Raw genomic sequence first — 26,361 nt, 5'->3', positions numbered from 1 at the left:
TGCGGCCTTATCTGCTGAAGGTTACTATTTCTGAGGATACTTAACTCTAAGTACCCAAGGAAGAAGTCTTCAAAGGGTTTCACAGCTCAGCCTGGAGATAGGACTTGAGGACTGAGCTCTCAAGAGGGCTTGAACTTGAGGGTTGAATTGGACTTGAGGGCTGAGCTTACAGGGGAGTATGGTTTTTAATGGACATCTTTCCGTCAGGAATCCAAGCTGTACATGGAAATGTCTAAATGACTGCTTAAAATGTGCTCTGATTAATACTAATTATACAATTAATACTAATTGTGCACATTAAAAAGTACCCCATACACATTTAAGAAAATGAAAAGGTGTGGAATATAGGGAAACAGAAGGTACACAAAGCTAAATAGATGTCTTTTTAAGATTTACAACCCTTTACTTGCTAGTAAGGAAAGGCACAAACTTTTTCCCATTAGACCCATTTAAAGGAGCATCCCATGGAACTTTTTATTCTGTTTATATATTGGGTGGGGGTTGGGAGAATAATACTGTTAAGGCCAGAACAGATGCAAATAATTCTGGTAAACAAGTAAAAACATTTCAAACAAAAGAGTTATTTTCTCTAAGGCACAAAATGAAAGTAAACTAGGAATTAGATATTGCTGATGCCTTAAAACAAAACAAGAAGGAGGAAACAGATTATAAAACTGATCAGTAGTTTTGTTCAACTTGCTTTTCAGTTTCTTTCCCAGCTTGGTAGGCATAGTCGAGAAATCCCTGTCAGCCAAGTGTCCCACAGCCTGTGAACACATGACCCACTGCCTCACTTAGCACTTGAAAGAGCTGATGATTCTGTGGGGCACAGGCTTTAAGAAGTTAAAGCTAGAGCAAGTCCTCCTATGCATAGTCTTGCCATGCTCCTGGTGGGCACTGGAAATTCAAAGGCCAGACCCCCAAGTTCACTTTCATGCTTCTGTGTTAAGAATAGATTTTTTTCCAGAAGCTTGGATTTAGAAATCTATTTTTTTATTGAACAGCATTGGCAAAATGTTATAACTAAACAGTCAGTTTACCTGGAAGCATCATGGATCTGCAAACAGATCTTGTGTAGTTTATGAAAGTTGAAATTCTGGCCCCAAGCCAATGTAGATTACAAATCAAAACAATCATTTTAACACCTGTAAGTAGCTTACACAAAGTAGACTCGGGGAAGTCAAAGTCAGGGCCACGATTAAGTCATCAGCTTGGTAATTGTACATGGAATGGTAACCAGTGACTTACATTTGTCTTTCTTTTAGAAATGGAAGAGAGTTATGAAACAGACACCAGCTCACTAACCAGCTCTACAAATGGTGTGTCCCACCACAGTGTGCAAGATGCCATCATCCCTGACAGTGACGCAGATACCATCCCAGTGACATTCATCGGGGAAGTTTCAGATGATCCTATAGATTTGGAACTGTTTTCCAATAGAAACAACAATGCTGGTTCTTTTGACATGGGAAATGTTGCCAGCAGGAGAGCCCCCTGGGCCTCATTTCAGGCCGAGCACAGCCAGCCTCAGGGAAGGACAGGGGAAGAAGTGCCTGACCCCTACACTCCTTCCCACGACCTCAGAAAGGGAACCCAATCCAATACCTCTCAAGATGGGAATTTCGTCGACACAGGGCCCAAGGTGACTTCTTTTGTTTCAAAACTTCAAATAAATGGCCTAAATGCAAGGGAAAAAGGAAAAGGTCCTGTTCCAGCTTATAGTGAGACAACGCGTCCTGTCCAGAGAGCGAGTTTACAGCCAACAAGTGAAAAGGAAAGCAACGATAAAACCGATAAAACCGCTGTCTCAGCACCACCATCATGGTATCAGCAAGGCCAAACTCCGAGGGGAAGTTACGGACTGAAGTGCGGCCTCACTACCTATAAAATCGTTCCTCCCAAGTCAGAGATGAAGTGCTACGACAGGGACGTGTCCCTCTCCATGGGCGCCATTAAGATTGATGAGCTGGGGAATCTGGTGAGTCCCCATGTGAACAGCAGCAGGACCATACCCCTCTCATCATCTGTTATTGAAACAGAAACTCAACCCATTGGGAAAGTGAAGGAGTTCTGGAGGTGCAGCTCATTGGAGAAGCAGCTGACCCAGCCCAAAGATTGCTCAGCCAAGAGGACCACCACCACCACCACCACCACCATGCCAGCCAAGCCACAGCCCAACAACAGACTCGAGGTAGCCCCAACGTTAACTGCACCCCAGCAGCAAGCTGACCCCCAAGAATGCAGGACACACCTGGAAGAGGGGAGGAGCCGGCCACCCTCGGCACTCACTTGTCACATGAAAGTGCCAGCAGGTAACACCACAGAAGTCACATTCCTCAAGCCTCAGAGAAGAACATCTAGCCAGTATGTGGCCTCTGCCATTGCCAAGCGGATAGGACCCCCCAAAGTCCACAGTGATGTACTGAGGCAGCACAATAATGAGGAAAAGTGTCATGGGGACAGAGTACCAAAGCTTCCAGGAGAGCCTGTCACTGTGAAGCATGACACAGCCCCCAAAGTGTACTCGGAGGCACAAAGACATAGACATGAGGCAAAGCAGCCTGACGTCAGCCTTCCCAGCAATGCTGGGGGACAGTTAGCCGCGGGAGCCCAGCCTAGAGGGGAGGTCAGCAGCCCATGTGGGAAGCTGTCTACTCAAGACTGTCCTGCCACTGTCCACAGAAGCTCCTGTTTCCCACTAGTCAGATCTTCCCAGAAGGATCATGTTTCTGTGGGACAGAGCTGTGGTTTCAATGAAAAGCAAGGCGCGAGTAACCAAAAGACCAGCTCAGCGTCTGACCCTGCGCTCACACTGGACAGGGTGCACCCGCCTCCTTCACGCCTGGCAGATGCTCAGAGCTCCAGCAGGGCACTGGTGAATGGCTCTACAGGGGCCCCAGGCAACAGCGAGCCTCCTCACTTTCCCAAAGTGTCCAGCACTAGTAGCCACATCATCCTAGAAATGGAGCAAAAACCCAACTCATTATCTACAGATGTGCAAGAAACAGATGGTACCTTGCCACCCAGCATTTTTGGGCCAAAGAAAAAATTCAAACCTGTTGTCCAGAGGCCAGTTCCAAAAGATACATCCCTGCACAGTGCCCTGATGGAAGCCATCCATGCTGCAGGAGGGAAGGACAAGCTCCGCAAGGTGAGTGCAGTGGCCACGGGGGAAACAGGTGGAGGGAGATCTTGGCCAGAACTACCACACCTGTCCTAGATTCTTAGAAGAGGATTGGAGGAGAGACAGGAAAAGCATAGCAGTAAGGATTAATACATAGGTTTCATTTTCACCTGAATTTCTGTCTCCTTCTTTCCTCAAGAATATTTGAATAGAACCACTAAAGAGGCTAAAATGAATGGGTTTCAGTTTTTCAGGCTCCAACTTTCCTATGGAAAAGATGTCAGCCAATGAACGTCCATCCACTAGGCAAGAGAAATGGAGAGACTGGGTTATGGCACGACCCTTTGGACCCTGGTCTTTGAACACTGTGTGTTAGTTAGCTTTCTAGTACTGTAACATAAACCTGAGATGCTCAACTTAATTAAAAGACAGGTTTATTTTGGTGCCCAGATTGGAGGTTTCAGTATAAGTTCAGTTGACCCATTACTTTTGGATCTGTGGAAAGGCAGCACATTATGGTGGAATACATGGTGAACCAAACCTGCTCACCTGATGGCCAGGAAGCCAAAAGAGAGAGGAAGAGACCAGCATCCCATAATACCCTTCAAAGGCATGCCCCTGTAACCTAGGACATCCCACTAGTCTCCACCTCCTAATGATTACCCCGCCTTCCAAGCAGAGGACCAAGCCTTTAACACAAGGGCCTCTGGAACATTTAAGACCCAAATTATAGCATGCTGAAGTGGGCAAATAAAAAATCCAGGCAGCGCCACTGCTCTCCTCTGCAATCCAGTGTTGTTTAACAGCGGGGATACAATCTAAGAGCTGTGTTGCTCACTCATATCATCACTGTGTGAACATCCTGGAGTGTGCTCACACAAATCTGGATGGTGTAGGTCAGTCAGTACACATGGCCTCTTGCTGCATGAAGAGATGTGGTAGGCATGAGGTGTAGGAGACTGTTACACATGTAACATGGCACACGTGTACAGAACTTTATTTTACAAGTGGGAATTCACTCTAACCATAAAATTCATAGTATAGTAAATACATAAATCGCAGCTTAGTCATTTGTTATTATTTTCAAGAATTTCATGCCCTGTGTAAATTGTACATGCTATCCTTCCATATGACTGGCAGCACAGAGGTTTGCTTACAGCAGCATCACACAAACACATGAGCAAAGCATTGGAGCAGGATGGTAGGAAGGCTACAGGATGTCTGGGTGGCTACAGTGTCACTAGGCAACAGGAGTTTTTCAGCTCCATAATTCTTATGGGACCAGTATTGTACATGTGATGCATTCTTGACTGCACTGTTATGAGGCGCATGACTTTATTTGTAGCATCAGCATATTGTAACTCTCCAGCGTTAAAAGAAGTAAGTTTATGACATTGTTCCTCCATTATCTAGACATTTAACCTGTCAAAAATATTATTTGTGAAGCCAACACTAATAATTGGGAATCATTTCCTCCATTTCTCTGATGAGGAAACTCATCAGATTCAGTGAGACTAAGTATCCTGGGCTAAGGTTACACACTCACTAGCAGGGACCCAGGATTCTCATTCAGCTCTGCAGGACTTCTGCACACATTTCAGTCATGGGGAGATAGGACAGATAACAGGTGTGATCTGACATTAAGAGGCAACATTTGATGCTACCCCAAATATACAGTATTTGATTCTTTTTCACATCATCTTCGACTTTCAGTGGGGTTATATCCTGGTATGCCCATGGAAAGATGAAAATATTGGAAGTCAAAAATATGTTTAATACACCTTATCCAGCACATATCATAGTGTGTAGTCTAGCCTATCCTAAACATGCTCACAACACTTAGATTGACCTGCCCTGGGGGCAAAATCTTCTAACTCTCTACCTATTGCATAAAATGTGTTGAATATCTTATGTAACTTTTTAAATACTAACAGTGAAAAACAAAGTGGTCTTTGGATATGCTTTCACATGATAAAGTGGAAAAATCCTAAGTTGAACCATAGTAAGTTGGAGACCTTGTGTATGCACCTTTTAGCAGATATGGAATTGATCTTAGAGGCCTCAACTGATATGCGGGGGTTTTCTTTCAGGCTGTCTCACAGTTAATATTTCTCCATCTTCAGAGTGACATATGTTGACACTGTTAATATTCTAGACTGCAGAACACACCATGGAGGGAGGGCCAAAGAAACCGTCCTACACAGAGGCAGAGAGTGAGCGATCAGCCCTGCTCGCAGCCATCCGTGGGCACAGCGGTGCCCACAACCTGAGGAAGGTAAGGAAGACCATGGTGAGGTGGGTGCCAGTGCCCACCCACTCCTCTTCCCAGTGACCTGGGTAGTTGGTGTGGAAGCTGCTGTAATTCTGAGAGGATGGTGATCTAGCTTCAGAGCAGCCCATCCCTCCATCCTGGCACATTGGCACTGGAGGCAGGCACCCTGCTACTTGAGGCTGGGACGGCCACTGCACGGGAAACATGAGACTGCTCAGAGGTTCTCCCACCCTCTCCCAAAAGCATAGCTCCTGCCTGCAACTCGCATTGAACTTCTCCATATTCCCTCTGGCACTCAGCATGGCTTCCGGGCTTTGATAATAACCAGGCTGCCTGCAAATGCATACTTGCTGGAATGAAGTTGCTGCATGAGTAGAGTGCTGGTTTTTGCACAACTGCAGGAAAAAAAATGATCTTGAGTTTGGGGCAGCATGGTATCACCCATGGCTTCCACACACAGAATTCCAAGAACAACATAACTTATAAATTACTTGAGTTCTGAGTGTATGTCCTCCCTCACTCTCCAAACTGGTCAGATTTGTGTTTCTAGCCTCTTTTTCTATCCCCACGTGCTAAAAGAAGTTATGAGATCAGAAAATTGTCAGCAAGCCATCACTGCCAGATCCTGGTCCCTGTGATCCGTGACTTGGCAGGACACAGGGGCAAGTGTCTAAGCCATTGGGCAAACAGACTTCCTGGGCTTAGCATAAAGGAGCTGTCCGAGGTCCAAGGGTAAGACAGTAAGCTGTGAGTTGCCCTCTTGAAAAGGACCTTTATGGACATTGCCATTATCTTTGTAAGACTGCTATAACAAAATGCCATAGACTGGGTGGCTTATAAACAACAGAAGTTTATTTCTCTTCAGCAGATTTGTTGTCTGGTGAGGGCTCACTTTCTGGCTCATAGATGGTGACTTCTTGCTGTGTCTTCACATGGTGGAAGGACCAAGGGACTCACTAGGGTCTCTTTTATAAGGTCACTGATCATATTCATGGGGGCTTCACCCTACTGACCTCATCACCTCCCAAAGATTTTGCCTTCTAATGTCACCACCTTGGGGATTAAGAATTCATACATGAAAATTTAGGGGGCCATGGATACTCAACCCATAGAGCAGTCATTTAAATATCTCATTGCTAGGTGTCCTCCTCTGCCTCTGAAGAGCTCCAGAGTTTTCGAGATGCTGCACTCAGTGCACTGGGTGCAGAAAATCCTCAGCAAGAAGACCATGGCCTTCCACCCCCACCAGCCCTGCCACCTCCTCCCCCACCGACCTCCCAGGCTGCATCAAGGACAGCTTCCAGGTTCAGCTCAGGCACCCTCAGCAACCCAGTGGATGCCAGGCAAGCCTTGATGGATGCCATCCGCTCTGGCACAGGGGCTGCAAGATTGAGAAAGGTGAGTGTTGTGTGGTGGATAGAGAAAGGGAGGTGCATCTGCCCGTGGGAGGAGCCTCAGGCCAATCAGATGGGGGTAGGTGAGAGCTGGCCCAGGAGAGCAGGCCAGCTTCCTGCATGTTCACTGCCTGCCCAACCCTTGGCTCTTCAGGAGGTAGAGGCCAAACCCTACTTCTGTCCCCCACCTGAACCCACAGGTGTACTGGTCTAGGGACATGCTAAAGAATGATTCAGTATGGACTCCACAGAGCTCACAGCACAGCCAGTCCTTGGCCTTCAGTGGGGCTTCCTAGCACACTCCTCTTCCTCTCCTCCCCTCCCCTCCCCTCCCCTCCCCTCCCCTCCCCTCCCCTCTCCTCTTCTCTCCCTCTCCTCTTTTCTTTATTTCTTCCTTTCTCTCTCTTCCTCCCTCTTCCTTATTCCCTCTTTCCCTTCCTTCCCTTCTTCATTTCTCCTCCTTCTTCCCCACTTCTTCATTTTTCCCTTCCTTCCTGCTCCGTCTGCCTCTCTCTCTTTCTGCCAGCATAATGCCTCACTGTGATCCAGTTCAAAGTTTCCTGGGCAGAGCATTCTTCTCCCCAGTTCCTCTTTCCATATAGTCTGATGCTGGTCAGCATGTCTGTTGCCCTCCTGGACCCAGTCAAATCTCTGACTCCTGCAATAGGATTCAGAAATTAAGGGACATTTGGGCCAGATGGCTTCTGATCAGTTCCAAAATGATTCTGTAAATACATTGACCCTCTATCCCTGCACATTCCTACTGGGTTTGAGAATTATGCTAATAATAGGGAGTCTGGGGTATGTTTTTCTATCTTCTGAGAGATTATTTCTATATACTAAGCGTATGTTTTCTCTCAAGTGGTCAGTGCTAAAGATTATTCTCAATTTCATATAAAATGAACAAGGCTCAGAGGAGCCAAGTGTCTTGGCTTTGGACTAAGCACTGAAGGTCTTTGACATTAGGAAACAAACTGTGTGCTGTAGAGAGCACAGGTCACTCAGAAAATAGGAGGTGGACTACTTGTGTTGCTATGGCCACTAACAAGACAGACGTCTCCCCTTGTTTCACACATAGGAGGCCGAGGAGACAGAGAAGAGAACCCCACACACAGCATGGCTGTAAAGGCTAGCCCTCCTTAAGCAAGGCTCTGTGGGTGCTTAGAGGCCCCAGCACTATTTCCCTGTGCAAGAGCTTCCTGAATGCCCAATGACTGACTTTCCATGTCCCCCAGATGCCATTTGTGCCAGCTCTCAGGTCAGTCTTTCAGGGCTCCTCCTGGTTTGAGTGTGAGACATTCATGCCTGTGTGTGTCTGGCACTGATTAGGGACCCAAGTCATCACCTGTCCAGGAGGCTAGCCAGTCTTTAGTGGAAGCACACCCCACTTTAGGATACTGGGGAAAACATCCTTAACTGAATAGCAGTGAAAGATCACAAATTTCATGCTATCTCCTCAAAAGGAGGAAAAGTTAAAAATATTCAGGACTTTCTGGATTTCTTTGTGGTTTCCCTCTTCTGTGGAATCTATGCATTGATGACTTTATATGCTTATTTAGAATGAGGGAAAAGGGAAGAAAATGGAGCGAAGGGCTACAAAGGGGTCATAAAAATTAGACTGCATAAGCCCTGATAAAGATGTTAAGTGAGGCCCCGAGGCATCCACTGACAGATTTCAAGGGCTGTTGTTTCCAAGCCTCCTTGGAAAAGTCCAAAGTAAGTGATGAAGTTAGAACCAGCTCCAAGGGCCTGGCTGACCCCAAGGCACATAATCTGAGTTTTTAATATAGTGTTTCTCAACATGAAATTCACATTAAGACATCTACATCCTGAATCAGATTGTTTGGAAGTTGCAGCCAGCACGTCTGCCATTTTTTAAATGTTTACCTTGTGGCTTTACGTTAAGGTTTGAGATAATAATCTGAGTATCTCACTGAAGCCTTTGACCTACTTTGAATAACACTGAGAGGAATTATAGTAGTTGTCCTTTATCCGTGGTTTTGCTTTCCATAGTTTCAGTTCATCACAATCAACCAAGATTAAAAATATTAAATGGAAAATTCTAGAAATAAGTACTTCATAAGTTTTAAATAACTTTCAACCGTATATTTTTATAATTGTTCTATTTTATTACTGTTGTTGTCAGCTGTTCAATGTACCTGATGTATGAATTAAACTTTACCATAAGTATGCATATATAGGGGAAAAAATAGTTCATATAAGGTTTGGTACTATCTGCAGTTTCAGGCATCTACCAGGAGCCTTAGAATGTATCCCCTCTTCTCTCTATGACCACACACTGATCTTGTTGCTTTATATACATCTTCTCTGTCTGATTTTTTTTAAGCTTTTTAAAATAGAAATTGTTTTCTGGGGTCATGAGGGGTCCTGGACCCAGAGAGGGTAAAAACTTGCTTAGGGTCATATGGCTAGCAGTTGGTGGGCTACAACTTTAAACCTATGTCTTTCTTTCTCTGAGAATGCTTTCCAGAAAGAAAAGAAAAAAAAAATGTTAGGGAATAGTCTCAAAGAACAGAGAAAGTTGTGCTGTGAGAAAGAAAGTAGGGAGAAATGAGAGGACAGGAGATGAGAAGGGCCCAGACTAGACAAGGCCAGCCACACATTCAGGGACTAGGAAGAAGCTGGGTGGCATGAGCCCCAGTCACGCTTGGAGGAAAGGTCACTGTGGCTGGAACATCCTGGCTGGAGTGTGAGACCAGTCTGTGATTTCTAGCACAGTCTCAGCTTTCTGTCAGCTGCTTAAATGGCATTCAGAAACCCAAGTTTTGATTATTTCTTGGATGTGTCCCACCATATCCACCTTGGAAAATTCAGTAAATATTTCTATGACACTTCTGAGATTTTGATGCTCTAAGAAGTTTACGAGATACTCTGAAAGCTGGGCCCTGAGTGACGGGGTGAGTGTCACTCTGTCACTACCTAGGTTTGTGACTCTCAGGGAAGTCCCCAGGTATCTAGGTTTCTTCCACCTGCCAAAGGGGGATGTGCACCTTTGCCGTGACCTGCTCCTGTTTCTTCATAGAACACCGCTGCTTCCCTAAGATGGTGCTCAATACATACCCACCTCCACATTCAATCCTTTCTTCCCCTCAAGCACACCAGTGGTAAAACAGTGTCTGTGTCTGTGTGTCTTTGCCCATCTGCTTTCCATGTATCATTTCAGAGGACCTGGAATGTACAGTTAGTACCCTCTAAACCCGTGTTCAGATGTAACACATGCACCTGTCCAGCACTTCATTCCATAAGCCTTTCCAGAGAACCAACCAGGGTCCAGTCACTATGAGAGCTGCTCTCAGAGAAGGATGAATGAAGTATCATTGTGTCTGAAGAAGTTCTCAGCTAGAGAGAGACCCATGAGAGTCTGGGCAGTGTTTATAGTTGAACCGAGGATGTTTTCAGAAGGTATGGACATGATTAAAATCCCAAAATCTTTCCCCCGACATGTTCTCTCATTTTACAGAGGAGCTGAGTGAGCCCCAACCGGTGACCTTCCTGGAAGGCGAGAATATAGTTTGCAGTTGACAGATGGGCAGGTGGAGTGTAGATGTACTCAATGACTAATGCTAGACCTTTCCCAGGTCAGTGCCAATGCTGCACCCAGACATCTTATCAGCTCCTGACTGCCTTGGGAAATGCCCATGAAACCATGCCAAGCTCTAGTCTTGCAGTGGAGGCCCCCACAGGTGCCCATTTTCCCACTGCAGAAATTAACAAATGCAGACATGCACATGTCACACCACTTGGCCTTGACCGTAGTCCCAGTGAGAAATGATTAGACGTATGACACTATCAGGAGGCCCTGAGCCAGGAAAGAGAAGCAACAACAGCTCTCCTTCCATCTAAGCCTTAGCGCTGTCACACATGGCTAGAGAACTCCAAGTTCCCGGACTAGGGAATAGTGATTTATGTCAGGACACAGACTCATAAGTACAACTGCGTCACACATTGGGTTTGGAAGCTCATTATGTAAGCCTTTGCTATGTTCTGGTTGAGTTGGAATGGTATCAAGGTACAGGGGGTCAATTTTGTCCTTGCTGACTTCTTTATGCTGACTTCTTTCTGTGACAGTGCTCCCAAGATGCCTGTTCTTACTACAAGGGTAAAGGTGGTGGGGAAGCTTCTCATGAGACCACTGAATGCAATGACCCCCCAACACACACCAATGGCCTTCACAGATGCCATTCTCCACACTGTACCAGCAAACTCCCACTCATTCTTCATATTCCCATATTTACCCAGTCCTTAGAAAACCTTTCTTCTTCCCCAAACTGATTTAGCTTCCCATTATAGCATCACATAGTTTTTCCTTCATAATGCAAATCACAGCTCTGATTTCTCTAACAACTGGTGTAACTTTTGTTGAATGTGCACCTCTCCTTCCATGGCACAGGCTCTGTGAGTCTTGCCCATTGAATAGTCAGCACCTTCTGTAGTTCCTGGCATGGAGTAAGTATTCAGTAATTATTTATTGGGAGGAGAGAGAGACTCATTCATTGTACACCATGCTTCCTGGCTGTCCTAGTACAACTTGCTGTCCATGTGCTCCTAACTCCTCTATTTCATAATCATTATACAATCATGCCAGAAATCCACTTCAAGCTGGAAGAACCCATCTTCTTTTCCCTTTTGAAAATAAGACAAAATTTGTGCATTTCCAGGTTTCTATCATGGGTCCCATTTGCATCCTCCAGAGCCAGTCGGTACTATGTATGTAGCAGGCTCCCTTGTGAATCTTTCAGTGCCTGGGATCTCTCCACCCAACCTGGAAGGGGAAAATTTAGCTAGAGAATTTGAACGCTTTCTTAGCAACTTCTTTACTCTCTTATCACCATTGCTCCTTTTACCTTTTCCCACGTAAAGAGTATTCTCCTTAGTCGGCAAAGAAGCAAACAAAACTGAATATTTTTAGTTTTCTTTGTGGGCCTCACATTGCAAGCCTTGACCCTTTACCAATTTTCTCTTTGTCCAACCCAAATAAAGAGAGAATCTTTTAGAAAGCCCAGAATGTGTGGGAGCCAGGGAACTCTTCCGAGCTCTACTTTGCAAAGGCCTCCTCCAGGGACGGTACATTTCTCTCTCCTCTGTGCACACACTTGTTTGGTGGTTCCCAACCTGGTGTTGATCCTCATCTGGCTAGGCCAGTCCAAGCAGGACTGCTGCCTGTGAGACAAGAGGTTGATGAGTCCCTCCTTGCTTCACTATCTTGCCCTTTAATTTCCCCCTTGGGCCTGCTCTCCAAGTTACAGGCTCAGAGAGATTTGCCTTGGCAAGGTGTAAGAGCATCCCAAAAGAGAATCAGCTCAGTGTGTTGGGTGTTAGATGATCCAGAGATGCCCAAGCATCTCCATAGCTCTATCCCCAAACCTTTATTACCGTCTTGTCTTCATTAGCCCTGCCTCTGGCTAAGTACTATAGTTTGGATCTGGGGTAACCCCCAAAGGCCCATGTGTTAAAGACTTAGTCCTTAGCCCAGGATGCTATTGGACAGGGGTTGTAACTTTGAGAGGTGAAGCCTAGGGGGAGGTCTTCCAGTCATTGGGGATAGACACTCAAAGGGGATAGTTCCAGTTCTTTCCACTTTCTTTTTTCTTTTTTTTTTTTAAATTATTTAATTTTATTTGTTCTAATTAGTTGTGTGTGACATTTGAATGCATTTGTACATTTTGATAGATCATGCATAAATAAAGTGTTATCTCCCATTTTTCTGATTATACATATTACAGGATCTTTACCTTCTCAACATGAGGTGATTGGGTTTGAGTTTTCTCTGCCACCTGCTGCCACCACCATGTGCCACCACAGGCCCAAAACCATGGAGCTATTCAGTTATGGATTGAAAACTTTAAAACTATGAACCAAAACTAAACTTTTTCTTATATAAATTGATTTATCCCAGGTATTTTGTTACAGTAATGGCAGGCTGGCTAAAATAGTAAGCTCAATGAAATGATGCGGTGAGGGTATGCAAGCCCCTGTGCTGAGCGCCTTATGGAGATGGTCTCAGCTACTCTCTTGGATATCCCTATAATGTGGATATCATTCCTAGTTTATCAGTGAAAGAAGGAAAGATGAGGATGGGTAAGCAGCTCTCTTAGACACAACAAGCCATAATGAAAATTCACACTACCAAGTGTGTACTCACTATTAATATTTCCACATGTTCTTCTTTTTTTTTTTTTTTTTTTTCCTGGATGTTCTCATTTTAAATTGAGGAGGAATTTGTGTTTTCCAGTGTACAACTTCAAAGTCAGCTGGTAGGTTTTCTAGGAAACCCACCTGTGCCTCCCAGCTATTTATTCCTCTGACTTTTGATAAATTCAGCTAAACAAGCCCTGTTTTTGTTCTCATTTTATAAGAGATTATTTCTATCATTTTGTTATAAAAATGTCAAAGATATTAAGAAGTTGAGATAATTGTACAGTGAACACCCTTACACCTACCCCCAAGGACTCATGATGATATCTTGCTGTATTTGTTTGATCTCAGATCTGCCCACCTATTCATCCTTCTGCCCATCCACATGGAATTTTATTTTTTATGTATTCAAAGTACATTGTAAACATTATCAGTATGTATCACATCTAAAAATGTAATATGTGAATTACTGGAGTTTATTTTTTATGATTATTTTTCAGATAGAATGTACATTCAGTGGAATACACACATATCTGGATCACATTCGAGTAGCTTGAAGCTCATTTGAACATTCTGTACCCCTGATGAGTTTGGGTTTGGTTTTGGATAAGTATTAGAAGAATAAAACTGAAACAGAAATAGTTATATAGAATTTTTAGATTCAGGATATATGTGTGTGTATGAATAGCAATGCATGCACACACAGATATTTTGGGGTGATTAGGTTACTTATACCATCTGGTTTAAGGGAGGGTTTACACTGGCACAGCTGAATATAAGATTGTTGAAAAGGGAAAGTCTGGATGGAGCTAAAAGGCACTCAGCTAACCCAGAGCACTGAATGTGGACCATTTAATGCTGCTGACAGTGTCAAAGCAAAAAGAGGGGCAAAACAAAGTGTTTTAAATGTGTTCATTTTAACAAGAATCCCTGGTAGCTCCAGCTTGTGGCCCAATGTAGTTTCAGTGATTGGATTTCCTGACCCACCTGAAACAACCAAACATCTAGACAAAACATGGTCTTCAGATTACTGGACAGCATTCCAGTAATGATGGGAACACTGATCCCTGAGGGACATGAAGCAAAAGGGGCAAGACCTGTGAGTCCTACACCTTCCTGCCTTAGAAATGCCTATGCTGTGGTGCAGGCAGGGAACCCAGACAGAGGTCTGCAGACTCCCAGACCTCTGAGGAGCAGTGTCAGAGTCTGGGAAGGCCAGGAGAGCTGAAGTGAGTAGAGTAGCTACTGAGGAGGACATTACAGCACCAAGAGAAGGTTCCAGAAGCCTCCAGAGGTCCCTCTGCAAGATTTCATGGAGCACTCATCATCCCATGCAATCAAGGCTGGGAGTAGAACCACCCAGTAAGATGTAAAAGGGCAGTATCTAGAGCTCACACAGACTGAGAATATACCTGTTTCTATCAAACAGGTGAGAAAACCTCAAGACTTGGGTGTTGGGTAGAAAACTCAGAAGGGTCTTGCCTCAGCAGTTTACTGACCCCTGTGCTGCCCCCCAAATCTTAAAACAACACCTGAAACTATCCAACTATGTTTTAATAACTGCATCCTAGAACAAAGCTCAGGAATATTCATAGGAATATAAAGTCATCTAGTACCCAACAAGGCAAGATGGACCATGTCCAACTGTCCGACATCCAGTCAGAAATGATCAGGCACACACAGGGGCAGCATAGTGTGAAACATTGTAGACTGAAAATCACAGGTGTTTGAATTGGCAGATGAGGATGTTTAAACAGGTAATATAACTATATTTGCAGTATACAAATAAGTATGTTCTGTGGCTAAAACAGGATTAAATTTGAAATTAATAACAAAATGATCTCAGAGAGATTCCCAAATATTGAAATAACATAGATTTAAGTTATCCATGGGTGAAGGAAAATTTCAAAGGGAAATTAGAAAGAGTATTTTGAAGTGAATGTAAATTCGAACACAATATAAGACACAGTGATGCCACTAAGCAGCACTTAATGAAGATCCCATAGCCCTCCATTGTTCCGTTGGGAAAGAGAAGTCTCCTAAGAGGGACCTCACCTTCACCTTCAGAAAATAGAGAAAGAAGAGCAAAACTAAAATCCAAGGTAAGCAGAAAAAAATAAATAAGTAGTAAAGGTCAGAGCAGAAATCAATGAAATAAAAAGAGAAAAATAATAAAGAAAAATCAATTAAACCAACAGTTTGTTCTTTAACGAAACCAATAAAATTGATATGCCTATAGCCAGACTTAGCAGGAAAAAAGAAGACAATTTGGCAATATCAAGAAGAAGAGGCATAATATCACTAACAATTCTACCGATATTAAAAACAGAATATCATCATAAAGAAAATAGAAATAACTATGCAATGAACAAGTTAATTTAAACGCAAACTGCAAACAACAAAAACTATAAAATGCAAAGCTTATGCAAGACATGTATGATCTGAATAGCTCTGTATGTGTTAAAGAAAAATTTTAAGTTTAATTTTAAGTCAGAAACCCACATACACAACATGCACACACACACACACACACACACACACACAAATGCGACCTTGCAGGCCCAGATGACTTCACTGAGGAGTTCACAAACATGCACCCAGACTACTATATAAGTTCTTACTGTAAATTGAAGACGAAAAGGGACTTCCCAGCTCACTCTATGAAGACATTATTATTGATTCCCAAACCAAAGATATTACGAGAAGAAAACAGTATATAAAAAGGATAATATATGATGGCCAAGAGGGACTTATCCCAAGAAGGTTGGTTAACATTTAAAAGTAAATAAACTGAAAAAGAAAAAAATTATATGATCATTTCACTATACACATTAAAAGTATTTGATACTATCTATCATCCATTCTGATAAAAACTCTGTAAAGTAGAAGAGAAAGGAACTTCCTCAATCTGATAAAGGGCATCAAAGAAAAACTGACCGCTGACCTCAGAGTTAACAATGGAAGAATGAATACTTTCCCTAAGAACAAAAACAAAGTAAGAATGTCCGTTGAGCACATTGATGAAAGTTCCAGCCATTGTAGTCAGGCAAAGAAGGAAGGAAGCCTAAACCCTTAGTTCCCCATTCATAGCTAACCTTCTGGATCTCACCCCGCTCCATTCTCTCGTTGTTACCGTTTGGATCTGAAATGCACCATAGAAAACTTGTGTTTTGAAAACTTGATCCCCACTGCAGCAAAGTTCAGAGATGGGACCTTTAGGCAATGATTAGGGCTCCTTATGCTTGTCTTCCTCTCTGGGCATGTGTTCTCCATGGGGAACAGGCTCCTCTGTCCATCCTTCATTGTAGCTCTGGAGTTGGTCCTTTGACCTCTTTCTCTTCCAGATCTACTCCCCACTCCAGAAATACCCTTCCTCCTCTGTGACTCTCATCACCATCCAGATGCCAATGACCCTGAGTTCTCTGTCCCCCAACCAGGTGGTCCTGTGCTATGCTTCATACTCATGTCTTCAGGTCTTCCCTGCCATTCATACTGCATGGCCCACAGGCTCAAGCTCAGCAGATTCAGAACTGAGGCAACTACCTCAACGCCCGCCCCCAAACTCCTCTCCCTGTGCTTCATTTCTCAGTAACCACCATGGTCCACCTCCTTTTATGGCTGCATCTCTGTTGAGCATTTACTTGCTCTGGGCATAGGCTAAGCCCTGGTCATTGTACCCTCTGATTATTGCTCTTCTTCCCACTTTGTTCCCACCTAAACTGAGTCCATCTCCAGTGTAGATTGTGGCCACAGCTTCCTACTGGGCCTCCCTACCCCTGCCTTGTTCCCTGGCCCCTACTCAACCACAAGCAAACACAGTTGTGTCCCTCCCCTACTTTTGGTGGCTCTCCGTTCTCCAGCACAAAGCGCATGTGCTGCAGGAGGGCCTCCCTACACAACCACATCTCTGCTGACCTCTCCCATGCTGCATCCTCCTCACCTCAGGGTCTTTGGGCATGCTTTTGCTTCTGCCATAAATGCCATTGGTCAATTGCCATTTGTCTGTCTGACAGATATTCAGTTAAATGTCATTCCTATAGGAAATATTTTCTTGACCCCCACATCTGGGACATCTGCTCCTACTAAGTGTCTGCCACCACCTCTGCCTCCCCTACACATCACTCATTCCCCACAGGATCATATTTGCACATTCTCCCATTAGATCATCATCCTGGGAGGGCAGAGGACCATGCACACCCACTTGGTTCATAACTCTTCAGCACCAACCCTAAAGTCTGTGCCCCAGTAAATACTTTTGAATAAAGACAAGAGGGAAACTGTAGGACTGGAAGTCAAGGTGATGCCTCCTCATCTTGGTCCATTGAGGCAGCTATAAGAAAATGCCAAGCTGGGTGGCTTATATACAACAGACATTACTGCTCACTGTTCTGGAGGCTGGGAATTCAGGATGGAGACACTGCAGATTCAGAGTCTAGCAAAGGTCCACTTCCCCACAGATGGTCACTTCTTTTGGTAGAAGAGTGTAATGGTAGAGGTGGGAATGAGCTTCCTCCAGCCTCTGTTATAAGGGCACTAATTCTGTTCACGAGGGCTCCATCCTCCTGACCTGACCTACTCACCTCCAAAAGGCCCCACCTGCTAATACCATCACCCTGGAAGTGAGGATTTCAACAGATGAATTTGGGGAAAAGGCAAAGGCAGAACATATAGCCCATAACATTGCTTTTGTTAAGAAAATGGGGTCTTTAAGAAGCCTCCAGGAGAATGGATAATGAGAGCAGTGCCCTTCTGTTTCTACAGGTAGTCTCTAAAGCTGCGATGTTGGAGAGTTGAGGAAGAGGGCCCCAGTGTGGGAAACTCGAGCAGCAGAGCGCTATGGAGAGCTGTTGGAAAGAGGGCAGAGCCGGCATCAATAGTTCCCATGCCCCTTCCAGGTGTTCAGGGCCTTTGGTCTTCATTTTTTCCATAGTTAATAGTTAAGACTATTGTGAGGGACGAAATGAAGGAGGGTGTGTGCAGGGGTGGCTCGCTGCCTGGAGCAAAGATGCTTCATAAATGCTAGCTATTATCAGGGCTGCCACCACACACCTCGTCTGAAGCTTCATCAAAAAGACTGCCCAGGGAGGGGGGACCCACCAAAGGTGGAGGTGGTGCTGATGGAACTGGGAGGTCAGGGGGCTCGTGGGCCTTGTGAAGACCAACGGCATTTGATGTGAGTGAGTGGGCAGAGGGCCCCTGCTCTCTGTGGGTCTCTGTGGCCTGTGGGTCACTACTTATGAGCGTTTGATTAGGAGCAAGTTACCCTCCCTAGATTTCAGGTCATAGGTATTGTTAGTAGCAATACCCACAACAGTGGAAATAATGCATAATTTATTGGGTTGAGCTGATATTTGCAGGAGCTAAGATTTGTACAGTGCTTCCTATGGCATCCAGCACATGGAAAGCACACAGGAAATATCCTGGATACTCAGTGTGGTGGCAGTGGTCATTAGTGTTAAGAGAAATCTGTTTGCATCCTTGAATATTTGCTTTGCTTGGCACACTGAAGAGTGAAACGCAGTAGCCCAAGTCACAGTATAGTTAAACTCAGAATGTGTGGAACTCGGCAAAAGACCAAGAAAGCCAGTGTTCTTTTCACATGAATCCTTTCCTTTTCTTGAAAACACAGTTTAATTTTTGTCTTTAGAGGCACTAAACTTATTTCCTTCAGAATCGCATGAATGTAGCTTTCGGTAGCTGGACTATCACAGAAGGACTCAGGGTTGAACTAACAGTCGAAGTTATTTTTTTCATCAAGTGGAATAGGAATGCACTCGTGCGTTCACTCCACAAACCTTTGCTCACTTGGATGCCCATGTGCTGGGGATGGAGTGGTGAGTCCATCGTGATTCCTGCCTCAAGGAGCCTTGCTTCCAGCAGTGGGAGATAAACCATTAGGACACCATAGCAGGCTGGGGTAATGGTGGGAGGTACAGGGACAGCAGACAACCCTGTGGGAATGACAACAACCTGCAAATAATCCAGACTCACCAGTGGTTTCTTTTCTTTTTTTTTTTTTTTTTTAATGCAATAAAAAGTCATTGAAAGCTTTTAGGCATATTTTTATTTTAGAAATATTCCTCCATGGATGTCAGTGTAAAAGGTCTCCATTTGTTCCAAGAGCACTGTTTATAAGGCTGGTTGTGCACACAGCCCTTGAGCATGGGTCTAGAGCCTCAACTATCAACAGATCCTGAATAACCATACATCTGTCCTCTTTGCAGGTGCCCTTGCTCGTGTGAATCACTGAGAAAAGTCAGAGAATGACAGGAACCCACCTGTAAGACTCCCCCAATCATCACTCAAGGACTCCACATGGCAAGGAACATCACGATTTGGTGTTATTTTCTTGTCTACAGGCCAAAATGCGTGCAGTTGATTTTCAGTATTCCTGCATAATGGTTCAAAGGAGAGGAAAATGCTGCTTTGCTATGCGGCTTGTGTGCCAAGGAAATGTGTTTTGCCTCTGAATACTTAAAGTTGCCAATAAACTATTCTTGTTGGCAGGTTAATGGGAATATAAATGCTGGAGCCCAGCGCTCACGCTTAATTAGATTTATGAGCACAGTGAAAAGAATCATGGCTTAGATTGATTTTGGACCTTGGAGACTTTGACCACATGTAGATGGTTAAAATCATTGACTTGTTTAAAATCTTTTGAATTTTAGGGGGGGGAATCCATAAATCAACAGAAGCAATCTGAATGTCATATGCCATGTGATGCTGTGTGTTTAGGGAGTAAGAAGAGAGTTGGGAGGCTTTTCCAAAGACGACTCGTGTTGGGTAATAAAACTATTCAATTTTTATTCCTCAAATATTTGAGGCTAATACCTCATAGAAGGTCTTAGACTGTGATCTGACCAACTAAACTTTTTTTTTTTTTTGGGTGCTGGGGATTGAACTTTGTGCATATGAGGTAAGCGCTCTACCAACTCAGCTGTATCCCCAGCCCCAATTAAACTTTTAAAAACCAACAGTTACTGCCTAGAATAATAATCTTAATTGTGTGGAGAGGGCACTTCCAAATCCTCAAAGGTGGCAGGTAGCAGAGATCAGAACAGTGTTGGAGGGATGTGTCCCGTGTGGACAGCCATCCCCAGCTGGCTATGAAGTACAGCAGGTTGACCCCACCCCACACCCCTGGGGACCTGAGTATGGAGCCTGATGATGTGGTCAGGAGCCTCCTGAAGTCCTGCAGAGCCCCCAGGAGCTAGGCTGTTGGGTACCTGAGTGTCACAGAGTGGATCAAGGTTCTGCTTCAGATTTCATGATTTGGATGTGACCCTGATGCTTTTCCCAACAGTTCAGTGGCTGCTCTTGTATTATATTACAGTCCTCTTGCAGCACACGGTGCTCAGTCACCAGCATTTATAAAAAATTTAAGCACAGCCGTAGTGTTTCACATGTATCTCTAAAACATTTTATTCAATGAAGAAAAACAAGAGATTAATAGATATCAAGAGGAGTTCATTTAATAAAAATCTCCTAGCGAAAAAAACAAGATATGATGAAATCATTTTAATGTTTCACAACTACTTCAGATTCAGGCATCAGGTAGAATGGGAACTTTGCATTGTCTGATTAATGTTGCTGAACTTTCTCAGTGAGGCAAGAACTACCAGCCAATTGCTCTTAGTCACAGCTGTCCACTATTTCTTTTAGTGCCACAAATAAACAAAAGTCAAATCATAGCTCTGTTTTGTGAATTTCATACTATGATTTGTTTGGATACCCTACCTATAAAATGGGAAGAAAAGACTCATTTTTTCAATCAACAAATATTTTCAGCTACTGTGTTAGTCAGCTTTCTATTGCTGTGACAAAATGCCTGAGATAAATAACTTATAAAGAAGAAGGGTTTATTTTGGCTCATGGTTTCAGATGTTTTAATACATGATCAGGGGCCCTGTTGCTTTGGGCCTGTTGCAGTACACCAGGATGGGAGCACATGGCAGAGAATGCCTGTTCACCTCACAGTGACCAGGAAGCAGAGAGAGAGGAAGGGTCTGGGCACTTCAAGAGCACATCCCCAGTGACCTGACTTCCTTCCCCCAGGCCGCACCTCTTAAAAATTCTACCTGCCCCCAGTAGCAGCTCAGACTAGGGGCCAATCATTAGCATAAGGACCTTTGGGAGACACCCACATCCAAACTTTTCCAGGTGCTAAAGCTGTCTGCTTTACTTCTCTGATCAGATAAGAAAACAGACAAACATCTTCACTCTTGTGGAGTGTAGATTACAGCAGAGGAGTCAAACCACAAACAAGATAACAGCAAAATGACATTTATATTTAGGCGCTGATAAGATAAGACATTTATATTTAGATTCCAAGGACCGAAACCACCAGGAAAAAGGGGATGCAAGACTCAGATAGGATAATGAAGGCCTCAGTGAGGGGGGGATGTATGAGTAAAAACCTGAAGGAGATGAGAGAGGAGGTCATGGGTGGATACACAACTGGCAGTGAGAAGAGCAAGTACAAAGGCCCTGAGGCAGGATTTTGCCTGATGCATTAGAGGAATAAGAAGGAGGCTATTGTAGAAGGCAGAAGAAGAGACAAACATACTATACAGTGTCCCTGGCCTCTGCTCCACCCCAAGTCTTCACACACACTTGGAGCCCCATTTCTTGTAATAGTCTGGTTTCCCAACAAGACCAAGAGAGTGGCAGACATGAGAGACCCAAAAATGGGGCTTGGTGAGGAGAGGGCTCTCCCTTCCTAGCTTATTTTGCTCATATGGGGAAGGATCCACTTTATAGTAAAATTATTATTTGTTGAAATTGTGTTGCATTCTGCATCCCGAGCAGGGCAAAACCCTTGGGTTTTGAGATGTGTAACATGGAACACTTAGAGCCTGTGGGGTCCTGCTTTTGTCTTTATTCCAGAGTGTTTTTTCGAAACAGTTCTTGGTTCATCTCTCTGTGAACCCGAGTGGCATTAAGAGGCTGCCTCGCAGGGGAGCAAACTGAAGGCTGAGAGGATCAAGCCAGTCCGGGCCTCCCGCAGTTCTCGCTCTGTGGCTCCTACAGCCACCCTCCATGGCGCCCTGCTGCCTACAGAGCTGGACCTAAACTTCTTCCCCAGCCTATAGGACCCCTAATAGCCTGGATCCCCCCCTCCCACTTCCAAGTCTCAACCTCAGTCGGTCCACCTGTTTCCTGCACGTATCCCGAGAGCTCCTTTGTGCCCCCATTATTCCTTGAGTATTTCCTCTGCCAGAAATGCCCAGCACTCTCCACTACCCACCTCCTTCAACTGGAAAATCCAGCCCTGTCCTGGACACTGGACCTCTGCATCTCCACCAGGGTCAGCCTTCTCCCCACTCCCCATGTGTTCTCCCCAGGCTCCCTTAACTCTCCCATACACATCACTCTTCATCTCTGCCTTGACCACAGTGAAGAGTCTTAGGGCAGGAGACAGGAAAAGGCCTGCCTGTTATACCAGCATAATTATTAAGAGCACTCTTTCTCCCCAAATGTTCCAGTCTGAATAGCAAATTCTACATTATCTCTTATTGTCCTGGTTCAAATGAGGTATTCAATAAAGTTTTAGTGAAAGAAGCAAGGAGAAGCTAGTGGATTTGGAGCCCTCTGCTCTGGGATTCTCGGCATTTTTCTCTGTCTCTGTGTTATACATTATGCCCAGAAGAGACCCCAAATAGGTCCTCACAGACCTCCTGCCAAGTAGGTGACCAGAGCAAAGGCTGTTGAGACTCTCCCTGATGGATCTAGCTTGTAAAACCTGCTCATCATACTAAAACAGGAATTTGTACACATGCCCTGGTTTAGATCATTTGCAACCTGCAGGATTTCACATTGCCTCTTTTTAAAAAATAATTTTTAGTTGTAGATGGACACAATATCTTTATTTATTTTTATGGGTGCCGAAGATCAAACCCAGTGCCTCACATGGGCTAGATGAGTGCATTACCACTGAGCCACAACCCAAGCCCTCACCGTGCCTCTTTAATGCTGGCTTCCCTTATGTCCCCCACTCTGGGCATCTCTCCATAATCACAGCCTGCCTGTTATACAAATAGTGCCCATATCTATGTCCCCAGGTAGCTTCCCACCTAAGTTGCTGGTCTGAAGTTCCATTACCTGCAAAACCTCTCATTTGTATGCGCTGCCAAGTGCCCAGTGTGACTGTGACCCAGACTGTTGTACCTTCATTTTGTTGCTCACGCCTTCTGGGCAACCTACCCCTGTGTGTTCCCCTCAGAAAGACAAAGAAAACAACTCTCCTATCGCCAAATTCTTTTTCTTCTTCACCTCTCACAGCCATCAGTCATTGAGTGTTCAGCCTGTTGCTTCTACTTCCATAGTGTCTCTGATCACCTTTGAGTTAGGCAGATTCCTGACGGTATAGCCTCTGACCTGTTAGCACCTTCCCTACTGGACCCAGAGTTAACCCGAAACAGGGGCTTCTGTGGTGGCAGCTCAACATGCACCAGAGGTGAAACTTGCCCTGCAGAGGGCAGCATACTAAGCCATGTCATAAAGTGATCCTCATTCAACTTCTGGCCACATTTCTCAATTGGTTTTGAACTTAAAAGAGAAGTTCTCACATTCATCACAGAAACAACAAAAAAGAAAGGAAGAAAAGAAGAAGGGTAAAGAGAAAGACAAATAACAGCACCAAACCCAATGCCCAACAGGGTGGCCTCTTCCTGTGTTCACAGATCAGTAGCTGCATTCTCTCTCCTTGTCTCACACGCACAGAAGGAACAGGGTAAGTGTGCAACACCTCAGTCCATCCCTGGATGTTCCATACCAGATAAACCTTGGAGAACTATGACCTTTTGATGTATGGTGACCTGTGAATGCCCAGGTGGAATTCTGCAATCTGACATTAGTAACACTTCTTCCTCAGGTGGAAGCATAGAAGGCAAGACCAGGTGGTTCAGGAGAGTTCCACTCCTCCCCCATGGCTCCTCAAAGCTTCCAATCATGGAAGGGAACATTCCAGGGCCAGAAAACCTTGGTAGTTCAGGCTGCAGCCTGGGGTCATTCCTTGTGTTGTTGGTTGAGGATGCTCTGGCAGGAGGCCTGACAGCCAAGCATGGGTGCATTTGCTCCTGAAGACATTGACTTGGAGGTTCTGACTGATCCCTGAGTTTGCTTCAGATAATGTGCTTTATTAGAGTGGAGATGGACTGAGAATTTTTTTTTTTTTTTCCTCACCACAAAGAAACATGCTATTAATGGGAGGTGATTGGACTGGCCACTAGAAGGCAGGAGTTGATGCTTGGGAGGTTTCGGGCAGAGGCAGCAATACCTGATTTGGGCAGTGGTGATGGTGGAGATTGGGAGGCTGAGACTTGTCTGATGTTGGTAGAACAGGGTGCCCACATAATCAAGAAGGAAGGAGAGAGGTGGAGAAGGAGCTTTCCAGTGACCAAAGACACTAGGCTGTGCTGCCAGCTCCGATCAGGCATGCTAAGATGGAGCTCTGATGTTTAATTCTCAGGCAGATCCTCCCCAGGTGAGCTCCGAAGCATTTGGGTTCCTCAGACCTGTGCAACCTGCATCTGAGTCCTCAGGTGATGCACCCATTCCCTGCCCAACTCTCCCATCCTCCTATTCTTTTTCCTTCTCTCTTTCCTTCCTTCCCTCCTTTTTCCTTCTTTCTCCCTTCCTCTCTCTCTCTACCCCACCTTTCCTCCTTCATTCCTACTTTCCTTCTCTTCCTCCCTCCCCGCTCCATTCCTTCCTTCCCCTTTCCTTTCTGCTATTTCTTTCCAACAAACACTAAGCTTCTCTATGCCAGACTGTGATGGGTGCTCGGGACAATTATGAGTTAGAGTCCTTACCTTCCAATAATCCCACTAGAAGCAGGGTCACATGAAAATGGCCAATCATAGTGAGTGTGACACACATCCCAGGACAGGGAGAAATAGGCAAGGTTGGAGACTTCCTGGAGGCAGGGCTGGGATGGAAGCCCCTGAGGTGAGCATCAAGGTTGAGTCCTGCTTAACAGGTGGAAAAGACAAGGAGTGGTTGACCAGGCAAAGGGAGCAATACCTGGAAACGTCCAGAAGCTAAGATCATACACCACGGCCACTCAGGGCTGTGCTTCTAAGTTGTCCCACGGTGAAGTTTCTGCACTGGAGCTATTTCCACCACTGAGACATTCTCTGGATTGAGGCCACTGTCTTCCAACTCATGTGCTCCACTGGAAGTACAAACACATTCAAAGCTGAAGGATTGGGCCAAGAAGTGATTACCTTGGTTGGCACCTGCTGGTAAGTGGTTTGGCTATGCTCCTGATTGGAGTACTGATAGGTAAGTGCAGGTTGCAAGAGCTAACCCAGAGCTGACAGCAACCCGGTATTAAAAATACATATATATATATGTATATATATATATATATATATACATATATATATATATATATACACACACATGCACATGTACTCCCCAGGGCATATAAAATATATATGAAATATTATATTTACATATAAATATATGTGCACATATATTGCATATATATATATATATATATATACACACATATATATATAATTGCATTATGGCTGCTGCACTTAAATCCTAGATTGTGTGTATAGATGCAGAGACTTTGAGGAGCATGAGACAGGGTGGAAAGGTGAAGTTCTGAATCCCAGCAGTGACCACACATTTTTCTCCCAACCAGTCCCTGAGCCTGGCCTGGGGAGAGCAGCTCTGTCCCAGCACAGTCCCCCCCCCCCACATACAGCAGATTCCTGGGATTCTCTCCTGTTCTAGTCAGCTTTTGCATTGCTCTAACCAAAACCCTGACAAGAACAACTTTAAAGGATGAAAAGTTTATTTTGGCTCACACTCTCAGAGGTTCAGTCCACAGTCAACCAAATCCATAGGTGAGGCAGAACATCATGATAGAAGGACATGGCAGAGGAAAGAAATTCAGGTAATGGCCACCAGGAAGAAGGAGGAAGAGAGAAAGATAGGGGAAGAGAGAGAGAAAGAGAGAGAGCTCTCTGCCCACCAGGGACAAAATATAAACCCCAAAGACACATCCCTAATGACCTACTTCCTCCAGTCGCACCCTACCTGCCACAGTTACCAACAAATTAATCTCTACCAATGAATTAATCCACTGATTAGGTTATACCTTTTATAATCTTTAAAATGCCAGGACACTGATCTGGGGGCTCAAATATGTGATCTCATAATATCTCTTTTCTCTAAGCAATGGAGGCTCAGAGACATTTAGTGGCTTTCCCACAGTCACACAGATGGGGTCACCCTTACATTATCATAACCCCCAAATCTGACCCTCCTATCATCCTTCATTCAACGCTGGGAAGAGTTTCTGCATCCGGGGACTGAAGCATGAAGTGCTTTTTATGTTGTCATAGAAAGGAAATGTCCTTCTGCTTCTCACTCACTGGGTCCAATGTGGGGAACAGTTC

General features: G+C 44.6%; 1 protein-coding gene across 5 annotated transcripts in view; it reads left to right on the top strand.

The window, feature by feature from the left end:
* The window catches only part of Cobl (cordon-bleu WH2 repeat protein), a 271,478-nt gene extending 250,841 nt beyond the window's left edge, over positions 1-20,637 (top strand). For all 5 annotated transcript variants that reach the window (XM_047560611.1, XM_047560608.1, XM_047560612.1 and 2 more), the window contains 5 exons: positions 1,266-3,151; positions 5,280-5,399; positions 6,537-6,794; positions 9,975-10,213; positions 19,171-20,637. In XM_047560611.1, the coding sequence (XP_047416567.1) occupies positions 1,266-3,151; positions 5,280-5,399; positions 6,537-6,794; positions 9,975-10,094 (2,384 nt within the window). In that variant the 3' untranslated portion in view covers positions 10,095-10,213; positions 19,171-20,637. The remainder of the gene's footprint in view (positions 1-1,265; positions 3,152-5,279; positions 5,400-6,536; positions 6,795-9,974; positions 10,214-19,170) is intronic.
* Positions 20,638-26,361: the final 5,724 nt, after the last annotated feature.

This window comes from Sciurus carolinensis, chromosome 8 (genome assembly GCF_902686445.1).
Source record: "Sciurus carolinensis chromosome 8, mSciCar1.2, whole genome shotgun sequence".
NCBI classification, from domain to species: domain Eukaryota; kingdom Metazoa; phylum Chordata; class Mammalia; order Rodentia; family Sciuridae; genus Sciurus; species Sciurus carolinensis.
The sequence above is the reverse complement of the archived record's forward strand: the minus strand, read 5'-3'. Positions and strand labels throughout refer to the sequence as shown.